Source organism: Petaurus breviceps, unplaced genomic scaffold (assembly GCF_028583685.1).
Source record: "Petaurus breviceps papuanus isolate PSGF00001 unplaced genomic scaffold, PetGlider_PUasm1.0 551, whole genome shotgun sequence".
NCBI lineage: Eukaryota > Metazoa > Chordata > Mammalia > Diprotodontia > Petauridae > Petaurus > Petaurus breviceps.
Window position 1 is genome coordinate 29,843,444 of NW_027186372.1, and position 12,005 is coordinate 29,855,448.

General features: G+C 40.0%; 1 protein-coding gene across 5 annotated transcripts in view; it reads right to left on the reverse strand.

The window, feature by feature from the left end:
- Window positions 1-12,005, reverse strand: part of GALNT10 (polypeptide N-acetylgalactosaminyltransferase 10) — a 181,612-nt gene that overhangs the window by 28,931 nt on the left and 140,676 nt on the right. For all 5 annotated transcript variants that reach the window (XM_069102545.1, XM_069102547.1, XM_069102544.1 and 2 more), the window contains exons 5-7: window positions 9,481-9,666; window positions 6,389-6,572; window positions 2,654-2,771 (exon numbers count right to left, since the gene is read on the reverse strand). In XM_069102545.1, coding sequence (XP_068958646.1) covers window positions 2,654-2,771; window positions 6,389-6,572; window positions 9,481-9,666 — 488 coding nt within the window. The remainder of the gene's footprint in view (window positions 1-2,653; window positions 2,772-6,388; window positions 6,573-9,480; window positions 9,667-12,005) is intronic.

The following is a 12,005-nucleotide window of genomic DNA, read 5'->3' on the forward strand; positions in this document are numbered from 1 at the left end:
CAGCAGGTGACTTTGCAATTGACTAAAATGAGTCGCAGATATGGGATCCCTCAATTATTTATGTTTATTATGAAACACTGCTTGGCAGCATAAAACATAGGCTTAAGAGCTCTACTCTGAAATGATATGCCCTATACTTATGCTAAAATTACACAGGATTCCTTGATAAATATAACCAAGACATTCCTCTGATAATCAATATCAACTGAGGCACAAACTTGGGAGACATACTAACCAAAGACATGTGTTACTGTGATGAAGCATGTCATGGGCTAAGTCCAAAGAGAAAGAAGGCTGCTTAGGGATGATGAGGCTCTGCAGATGGTCCTGATTGCAGATGACACAGTGTTGATGGCACTGCAGCCTGGAGCATCCGAGGGCCTCTTCAATGAGATCCATGGCCACTTAAATGAAAATGGCTTAGGAACCCACACCTGAAAACTCATGGGGATGATTTGCCCAGATGATGACATGAAGTAGTCCAACAGGTCATCTATCGTGGATAGTTGCTGAAGCTGAAGAATGAAGAAGACCCAGAATTTAACAGGAGGAAGAGAGAGTAGGCTTCAGTGATTCCAACCTGCACCCTGCAACTAAAGCCCATTTTTTTCCCATACCAATAATCACATGGTGATTCTATTTGGTTGTAAAAGAGAACACAGTGGTTTCAAAAGACTCCGAAATGTAAGTTATCCAGAAAGCTGACACACGGTGGGGGTAAGTGGGCTATAGTGTATTATATTCAAAAAGTGCTTAAAAAAGACATTATCTATGAAATGTATGAATGGAAAATGAATTAGGCTGGTTAGGCAGAGACAGCTGGTAGACCACATGGAAAAAACATGAAAAGATTCTGAACCTGAAGTCAGGAGAAAGCTGGGCTCAAATCTCATCCCTGACATTTACTGGCTGTGCGACTATGGAGAAGTCAACCAATTAACCAACAAATCAGTCAGTCAACAAGTATTTATTAATTGCCTATTCCTTAACCTTTCTTACCCCGAGTTTTCCCATGTGTAAAACGGACCTGTAGTCCTTACCTTAAAGGATTGTTCTCAGGATCAAATGACATGATGATGGGCAAAACATGCTGCAAACAATAAAGGATTTTGTAATCTCTATTATTATGAGACAGTGAGAGCCAGAGCTAATAGCTGCTAAACTGGCTAGCACTGGTGTCCACAAAAGAATTTATACAATTAAAAGAGCCATGCACAAAAGGCCAAACATGTTGGACAGATGTTCTTTGTAGGATCTGTGGAAGGACAGATATCAAAATTGCAGAGTTAGGTAAGTTCCTTTGCGTGAGCTGATACCAGCACCTGTAAAGGGAGCGCCTACCTATATCAGAGCATGATCAAAGTAAGGCCCCTTCCAGCTGAAGCCATACACTGTAACTAGAACTATGCCAGGTGCTGGGAGATGCCAATAAACAGGTCTGGCTCTAGTTCTCGGGAAGTTTACAGTTAAGATCAGGATAACAATAACTAGTATTGATGTAGCACTTTGAAGTTTTCAAAGTGCTTTACTGTGTTAGCACATTTAATTGTCAAAACAACAATGGAAGGTAGGTACTACCATTACCGACATTATGTAGATGAGGACACTGAAGTTGAGATGAAGGAAAGGATATGTCCAAGGTCAGAGAGCTCACAAATGTCTGAGGCAGCATCTTGACTCAGGTCTTCCTGACTTTCACACCAGAATTCTGTTCCCTCCACCACTTCAAGATCCCTTCCAGCTCTGATATTTTAAAAACACATCATCATCTTCATGTGAAGAAATATGCCTGTCCTATCTTCTTGTCTATCAAGTGTAACAGACATTCTCAAGAGGGTAAAAGGATACCAAAACTGAACCTTATGTTTCTCATGAATCAGTCTCAAAACACTCCATGTATTTTTGCTTCTTGATTTTGCCATCCTTCCTTCCTTCCTCCCTTCAACATTTATCAAGTTTTTACTATGGGTAAGGCATTGTGTCTGGTTCTGGAGGACATGCAAAAATACCTTAGAAATGATCTGTCTTCAAGGAGATTATAATCAGGTAAGGAAAATGACACAGTTCAATATAATATAAATTTGACTACTAAGTACATGTTTTATCAAATTAGAAAAGGAAGAAATGGATTTTATCTGGGATAGAGGACAGCAGGCAAAACTTCCCAGAAGAGAGAGAATCTAAGTTGGGTCTTGAAGGATGGTTAGGGTGTCATGGTCTTGGCTGGGGGTGCAGATGGGGGAGGAGAGAATGGGAGAGAAAGGAAGGCATTCCAAGGAGAATGAACAGCCTGAACAAAGGCGTGGAGGATGGGAGTAGAATTTATTCAGGAGACAGAGAGTAGTCCAGTTTAATGGAGGGTAGAATACTTGAAAAAGGGTAATAAGAAATAAAACTAGATTGTGTATAGCACAGTGCCTCACCCATAGTTGAATTAAACTGAATTAAAAGGTAAGTTAGGGCCAGATAATGGAGGTCCTTGAACACCAAAATAAGGAATCTTGTCTGGGCACTGCGGCTGACTAGCCCCAGGTAGTCTGGCATCTTTCATACATGCCAGAGGTTGGGCAGACTCAGATATACACCCAGTGGGTTACTGCAGCAGACTGCTGGTTGGTTGTGAGGACAAGAGGACTGAGAGGCAGTTGCTCACCTTAAAGGAGATTTCATACTGTTCTCCACCCCAGATCTCCAGGCCAGGATCGTACCCTCCCAACTCCCAGAACCACTTTCGATCCACAGCAAATAGTCCTCCAGCCATTACGGGAGACCTGTCGGGGGAAATGGGTCTCAACATGACATATAATTGAAATGCACAGGCAGTCCCATAAAAAATTATCACCACCACCACCACCTCAGAAACACCTTGTTCTGAACCACCCCCTTGAAAAATAAATTCTCAAACCAAAATGATGTTGTTGTTCAATCCTGTCTGACTCTTCATGACCCCCTTTGGGTTTTTCTTGGCAAAGATACTGAAATGGTTTGCCATTTCCTTCTCCAGTTCATTTTAAAGATGAGGAAACTGAGGCAAACAGGGTTAACAGACTTGTCCAGGGTCACACAGCTACTTAAGTATCTGTGGCCATATTTGAACTCAAGAAGATGAGCCTTCCTGACTCCAGGCCTGATGCTTTATAAACTGTACTACCTAGCTGTCCTAACCAAAATGGTCTGTTAACAATTCCAATTCTATCACCACCCATGGAGTATCTGTATCCCTCTAAATGTCCTTTTAAAACCCAATCATCTACTAAGACTCCAAACAGCAACACTAATATATGCAGCAAAAAAAAGAAAAAAAGAACCACGACAGAAAGGATCCTTCCAAAATGAGGCAGTAAAGCATACTGAAGGGAGTGCTGGAACAGGAGTTAGACCTGTTTCTAGTTCTGGTGTTCTCTCTTAGTTTGTGACTTTAGGCAAATCATAACCTTCTTGGGCTTCATTTGTCTCCTCTATAAAGGAGGGACATCTTATTTTGTGGGCCATCCATACTTTACAGGGGTATTTACCTTATCCCTCATCCCTCATTAGCCAAGTCAGGAAAAAATGGGTTTTAGGCCTACTTCTACCACTAACCAAATGTTAGTACTGTGTGAATTCGGCAAATTATTTTCCCTCTCTGGAACACCATTTCTTTCTCTGCAAAATGTTTAGACTGGAAATCTTAACCGTTTTCTTTCCGCTCTAAGTCCTATGATCTTATGATTCAATGAACTCATAGAACGACAGAATTTCAGTCAAGAAGGAGCACAAAGGCTATCTCGTTCACTTTGTACTTGATCAGGAATCCTTTCTACAACATTCCTAACAAATTGGGACAAATTCCCAACTTTGGAATAACCCCAATGAAATACTACTACTTACTGGGTCAGCCCATTCTACTTCTGGACTGCTGTAATGATAAGGAATCTTTTCCTTATATCAAGGCTAAATCTCCTGCTTTTCTACTTTTACCCACTACTTCCCATCTACAATAGCAGCCCCAAATACCTGAACATAGGTCTCACCTCCCCCTTAGTACATCTTTCTTCGAGGTCAGTCCTTGCAAGGCATGGTTTCTAGTTTTTTCACTGCACTGTGGATGTGCTCTAGCTTGTCAAAACCTTTCCTAATACGTGGAACTCAAAATGGACATGGAACTCTAAGGCCCTTCCCAGCTCTGACTGTCTTTCAACTTCTGAATATTTTCAATTAACTGATATTTTCCCTGCAACCAAAGTTTAATTTCATATATACTGATCTTTACATTGAAAGAGACCTATATAGATTTATTTTTATTTGCTCTGTAGATATAAATCAGGCAGGCAGGCGGCACTGTGGATAGAGGGCCAGGTGTGGAGTCAAGAAGACATGAGTTCAAATGTGACCTCAGACACTTCCTAGCTTGTGACCCTGGGCAAGCCACTTAAACTCTGTTTGCCTCAATTTCCTCCTATGTAAAGTGGGGATAAATAATAGCACCTTCTCCTAGGGTTGTTGTGAGGACCAGATGAGACCACTGTAAAGGGCCTGGCAGCACGCCTGGCACACAGTAAGCACTATGTAAATGTCAGCTACTATTATCATTACCTCCATGTACATACAGATAGCTACCTATTGATAATCTCTATATAGATGAGGATGATCCCAATGGATATTTCCTGGGGTTACTGCCCATGCCACTCAATCTCACCTGCCTTCTGAAGCCATGGCGACCGTGCTAGATAGTCATAATTTAGGATCAGAATGATGAAAGGTATAGTAAGACCCAATCACCTTACCTCTCACCTTAACTGAGCCTCAGTTTCTTCCTTGGAGAAATGGGGGTAATGGTGCTTGTACTATTCATCTCATAGGTTGTTGGAAAAAGTGCTTTGTAGAATATAAAGTGGCACAGAAATGAATGTTGTTACTATCATTATGAACCAGGGCCTCTGTAAGATCCCTAATCACCAATGCATGGCATTCATATTCTAATTTTGCTAATTAGGATGGGAAAATAGTCTCAGATGTTTTACAAAGATTCCCAACAACTAGGGTTAAAACTAACTTTCAATTCCCCAGAAAATTCAAGTCACCAGAACAATCTATGCTGTAAGTATTCCAGCAATTGAATTTTGCCACATTCATGTGTGGATTACGATGAAGACCAGTGGTGTCCGACTCAATCAGAAACAGAGACCACTGGTTCAAATGTACAGATCCTTGTGGGCTGCATACTGACTTAGCTTTGAAATGTAATGTTATCCATGTTTTATTGTATTTTTATTTATTTTGTTAAATATTTCCCAATTACACTTTAATCTGATTCAGGATATACTCTGGAGTGTTGTGGGCCATGTGTCACCTCTGATGTAGACTATGGGAGAACCAAATTGGTAAAATGCTGACGTCTCTAAAAATGGTATTCTACCTTATTTGGAATAAAGGAAAAAGGGAAGCAGAAATTTCTGAGATGATTGGTTAAAGGAATTAAGGATATTTTGTGTGAAGAAAAAAAAGACATAGCCACTGTCTTCAAGTATTTGACAAGCATGAAGAGGAATTAGAACTGTTTTGTTTGATCTTAAAAGGCAGAACTAAGACTAGGTAAAGGAAAGTTACCAGAAGGCAAATTTCAGCGAGTACAAGGTAGAACTTCCTGACAATTAAAACTCGCCAGCAATGGGATGGGCTATCTTGGGAAGTGATGAGCTCCTCATCCCTAGAATTGATCAAACAGAAGTTGACTAGCAGGCATTCTGTTAGGGATATTGCAGAAAGGGAGGGAACAGGATGAGATGACTTCCGGGGTCTCTTTTATGAATGATGAGAGCAGTCAGGCTAGAAAGGGAGGAGACAAACATCATTCACTAGGGTGGGGGGCCTCCCATTTATTTATGAAAAACAGCTACTTTTCATTTCCAATAAACATCAATATGTTGGAGATTGGGAAAGAGAAGTGGGAAGGAGTTGTACTGCTGACAATAAAGGCCCTGGGAGAGGCAGGAAAGGAGGCACTGTTATCTTAAATATGGAGAGACTCAGTAAAAAAGAAAAACCATAGATTAAGATTAAAGATGGCAAGGGTCGACCTTTAATCTCAATTAGTAAGATTCCTGATGACCTGGCTGTAAACTACTCATATTAGGTACTGGTTGAAGAACATGAATTCACACTTTTTTAACTGACTTGAGAGACAGAATAGTGTTGGATTGGAGTCAGGAAGACTGAGCTTGTATCACTCCTCAGATACTTAACTTGGTGTGTCATCCTCAACAAAAATTATAACCTTTCTGGGCCTCAGTTTCCTCATTTGAAAGATGAACTCTCAATCTGTGATCTTACGATTTTTTGATTTGCTGCCAGAATGGCAGGAACTTTGGTCAGACTCAAATAAGAAAGCTGAGTTTCATGCACTTACTCAAATGGATCACTGGGGTCAGGTTTCTGCAATTCCGGAGGGATGGGGATCCTCTTGTAATACATCTCCCAGTCAAACGCTCCCCGCATGGCATCTCCGGCCTGTGTCTTATACCCAAAGTGATCGTTATCAATCACGTCAATCATCGGGCACACGATGGTCTTTCGGTTCGAAGCAATGCGGTCTGAAGAGGCCGAGAAACATTTATTAAGGAACAAATATAGATCCCTTCTATCATGGAGATTTTTACTATCTACAGATAGCTTAAAAATAATTTCCCTATGCCATTTAACTAGTGCTTGAGTTTGTCTATGCCTCGATTTTGTTCACTAGGTTGGCTGGCATAGTAACACATGTGACTATGGCCAGGTCATTACCCCTCTCTGAGTCTTAATTTAGTCATGTGTAAAATGGGGATAAAAATAATAATGAAGATGGTAACAGCATTCCCTAACTTATAGTCCTATTTTAAGGAAGGTGTTTTATAAACTGTATGAATGGAACCACTAGTACAAATTAGCTATGTGAGGAAGTATCTACAAAACAGTGTTTGATCTACCAAACGGATGTATCAAAGGATATCTCAAATAAATAAATCCAGCAAGCTTACAATATATTATCAGGTGCAGAGGAATTGCCATGAGGGACTAGGTCAGTGCTTCAGAAGCTATGCCAATGCTCGGATGCCTTTCCTTGTGGTATGTTGGAGCTGGGCTGAACCTGTTATGGGTAAGAGGGTGAGGGAGTGGAGAAAGCACTAGGCCTGTTGGAAAACCTGGATCTGAGTTCTGGCTCTCACTTTCTGTGTGGCCTCAGGCAAGTCACTAAATGGTTCAGTTTTCTGCTCTGCTAAATGGTGACATGAGTGCTTGCATTATTCATTTTGTACGGTTGTTGTGAGGAGCAAATGAGCCAATTTACGTAAAAGAGTTTTGTAAGTCATAAAGTATTATAGAAATTTAAGAGACCACTACATATTTTTCTACTAATAGTGGCTTTCTATTGGATGACTGACTCTTCAGGCCTGGAAGTAATCTCCTACTGTTGGTCTCAAAAGATGACAGTCTGAATTATGTAGAAAGACATTATGGCTTTATGGATGAAAGCTATGACCCCATCTATCATTCCTTAGGACTAGTGGGGAGACAGCCTTGTGTCTATACCCATGGCATATATCATCTATGACAAAAAGGAGAATGACTTTTCCATGTGTGTTTGCTGATTATAAAAATCACCCTCATATATTTCCATAGAAACAAAGTTAACGACTATTTAGACTAGAAGCTCAGCTTTGTGTCACACCACTAAATTCTTTTTAATGAGTCACTGAATGACCCCACAATGCCTCATTCCTCTAAAACACTACAAATTATGCAATTTAATGGTGTGTGTTTCTTTGTAATGAGAGGCAGATACATATGCTCCCTGGGTTTAATTAAATGAACAATGTTTACTAGAAATACTGGGCCAGGGGTGGGGAACCTGCGACCTAGAGGGCCTTATGTGGCCTTGAGGCCATAGGTTCCCCCACCCTTGTACTGGGCTTTATCTTTCACCTAGTATACTGAAACATTGGACATTTGGGGCTAGAACCTCACAAGTAGGTGACAGATGTTCTCCTGAGTTGTGTAGAAAGCAAATTTTCTATATTCCCTATTATACTTTATTGGTTCTTTTCCCTCACTTAGCCCCCTAAATATGGAAGGTTCTACAATGCCAAATCCTTAATCTTCTGCTTTCTCTCAATACTCTCTGATTTACAGAGCTCTTCCTTAAATCTAGCTCTCTAGTCCCGTTTCCTTGTTTGAGTTCTAGTGCTTAATGCGCATCTTCACCTCAAACTAAACATACTTCAAATTGAAATTACTCTCATCCAGTCAAACTAGCTTTCTTGTAAACTTCTCTATCTCTGTTAAACAGGATGAAAATGTAGTAATCTCTGACTTTACCTGTTCCGCTATATTCATCATTAAGTCTTTGTTTATTCCTACAAAATGTTTTTCAAATTCTTCCTCCATGCTTATTGCCATTACCATAGACCAGGTTTTTATCATCTTTTTCTCATCTTCTTCTAAAAGTATTTATACTCACAGAACAGTAGGAGTTTTGAATTTGAAGGGATATCCAGTCCCACTTCCTACCCAAAGTAAGTACCATCTCTATAATATTCCATTGTTGGTGTTTTTTTTTTTAACTTGACACACCAGATTGCTGACTCCTATTCAGTTACTAAAATCCTATTTAGAGTTCTTAAAACCCTCATTTTTCTCTCCATACAAACAGTTACTGAACTCTATCTTCTGTATCCTGCACTTCAGATTTCTGAGCCCAAGGGTAGGACTTTTTGTTTATCCCTGTTAAATGGCATCTCGATCATTATTTCACTATTTAGATCTTTCCAGATATCCATTTTGTCTTCAAACCTATTAACCACCCTTCCTAATTGCTTATCACTGACAAATCTGTTAGAGGCCAAATCTCTGCCAACATCCAAATCAGTGATACCAATGCTGAATAGAGACTCTCTTTTCCAATCTTGTGCTCCCTAACATTGCCTAAGGCAGTCTACTTAAGCCCTCCCTTCAGATGACACTGATTTATTAATTGCCACTTCTTGAATATAAATTATGAATTCCCTAACCATACAAATAACTTGCTTAAATCCAGGAATATATCATGTTTGTGAACTATTAGTCAAGTAACCCTGTTAATAACAAATCCCTGTTAAAGAAGGAAATGAAGTTAATTCATTATGGCTCATTCTAAGTATATCTCGGCCAAAGAATTGAACCTTCTCTTCTCTCTTTCCCGTTGCCCTTCTTTCTTTACTTTTTATGTACTTCCTTCCCTCCCTTTAATTTCAGGCCTATTACTCTTCAATTTTCAACAAGATGGTTATTTGAAGGAAAGGATCACACTTTATATATCCACCATGGTGCCCAACACAGGTCTAGGAACACACTGTATATTCAATAAATGTTTCTGTTGATTGAATCCAGGCCAAAAGACAAGTCAAGAAAGCAGCCAGACACTAAGAACCTATATTCACTGTCCAATAATAAATCACCCAGGACATTGCTATGCTTCTTTACCTAGTAAGGGTGGAAGCCAATTGACATTAGCTTCACAGTGTGAGTCCAAAAATGTAATGACATCTCCGATGGCCACTGAGGCCCCCAGCATTCGAGTCCTTATGAGTCCCTCTCTCTTCTTGGTTCGGAGGATTCTTACACTTGGAAACTGGGCCATATAATCTTCCAAACGCTTCTTCAGGTGTTCTGTGCACAGACAAGAAAAAAAAAAAACAAGACAGGTTAGGGGTAGTATTGAGAATGGCTTCTTATACTAGGGCTTCTCTATATAGCATCTCCCTTTGGAGGCTGAAGCTGGGAAGGGTCAACAAAGCTGTATTCCAGGGCAAGGAAGGCAGAAGCAGGACATGATGTGGTGTGTTGGCACATCAAATTAGGTATTAGGACACTTGGGTTCTAATCCAGGATCTGCCACTTACCTACTATTTAACCTAAGGTAAGTCATTCACCCACTCCACCTCTCAAATTCTTCCTCTTTACAATGAAGGGATTGGATTCTAATGTCCCCTTATCACTAACATTTTATGTTCCAGGATCTGTTCTGCCTCTGAAATTATACATTCTGTGGTGATTTCTGGGTCTAACATATATTTTAAGTTCCCTTCTAGCTCTAAAATTCTTCGATTTGGTCATTCATACAAACGATCACAGCCAGCTCCTGGCTCTGGGCAGTACAGCCTGATTTTGCTAGTTTTCCTCTGAGGCTGGAGTTTGGTAATGATTGGCTTCCTCTGATTCATGGACTCAAGCCCTGAGCCTTTTTCACTCTTTAAGAAACAGTACTTTAAAAAAAAAGCCCAAAACTTCCATTCTCCAAAAAAAAGCATTTTATTGATACTTTTGCTTTTTATATCCTCTTTACTTCTTAATATGGTACTCCTTCTCCCCTGCTCAGTGAGCTGCATACAAGGGCAAAGAATAAAACACACAGCAAGAGGAAAAAAAGTAGTCCAGCCAACACCCTGTCCACATCTGACAGGATATGAAATGTTCCACATCCATAACCTACCTTTCTACAAAGAAGGGAAGGAGGCTTTTCTCCAGGTCCCTAATGTTCTTTTTTTCTTTTACCTTTTATTTTATTTTTCCCATTTTTCAAATGTTTTATTAACTTCTGATTTACATCATTCATTTCTGCCAGATTTTGAGTTACAAATTTTCTCCCCGTTTTCCCCGACCCACCACCCCAAAATAGCAGTCCCACAGGATATCCCCTCCTCCAATTTGCTCTCTCCCATATCCCCTTCGACTTTTCCAGTAGGGCATGGTGGCTCTCTATGCCCCAGTGCCTGTATATCTTCTTTCCCAATTACATGTAAAATAGTATTGATAATAGTATATATATAATTTTAAACATTTGATTTTAAAACTTTGAATTCCAGATTCATTCCCTTCCTCCCTTGTCACTCACCCTTACTGGGAAGATAAGCAGTTTAGTATAGGTTGTACATGTGTAGCTAATGCAAAACATTAACACAGAAGATATATTGTAAAAGACCGACTATATTTCCCTCCCTCCTATCCCACCACCCACTTGTTCTATTCTCTACTTTGATCCCATCCCTTTTCAAAAGTGAATGCTTCCAACTTCCCTGCCCCCCAGCCTGCCCCCCCTTCAATCATCCCCCCTCTCATCCCCTTCCCCCCTATTCTCCTGTAGGGTGAGATACCCTATTTAGTGTGTATGTCATTCCCTCCCTGAGCCAAATTCAATGAAAATAAGGTTGACCCATTCCCTTTTGCCTTCCTATTCTTCCCCTCCATTGTAACAGTTTTCCCTTGCCTTTTCTATATGAGATAGTTTACCCCATTCTGTCTCTCTCCATCTCTTCTCATTATATTCCTCTCTCACCTCTTAATTTCACCTTTTAAGCATCATCCCTTCCTATTAACTTGGTCCTGTGCCTCTATCTATGTATACCTGTAAACATATATACACACATTCACACATGTATTCATACACCCGTATACCCTCCGATATAGATAAAAAAAAATATATATATATATTTCTATTCCCTTCAACTATTTTCATCCTGAGAAAAGTTTCATCAGTTACGATTATTGTTATTTCATGTAGGAATGTTAATAGTTCAACTTTGATAAGTGGCTTGTGATTTCTTTTCCCTGTTTACCCGCTCAAGCTTCTCTTGCTTTTTGTATCTGAATGTCAAATTTTCTATTCAACTCTGGTTTTTTCATCAAGAATGCTTGAAAGTCCTCTATTCCACTGAATGACCACATTTTCCCCTGAAACATGATACTCAGTTTTGCTGGGTAGGTGACTCTTGGGTTTAATCCCAGCTCCTCTGCCCTCTGGAATATCATATTCTAAACCCTCCAATCCCTCAGTGTAGAAGCTGCTAGATCCTGGGTTATCTTGACTGTGTTTCCACAATATTCAAATTGTTTCTTTCTGGTTGCTGGTAATATTCTCTCCTTTATCTGGGAATTCTGGGACCTGGCTATAATATACCTAGGAGTTTTCTTTTTGGGATCTTTTTCAGGAGGTGATCAGTAGATTCTTT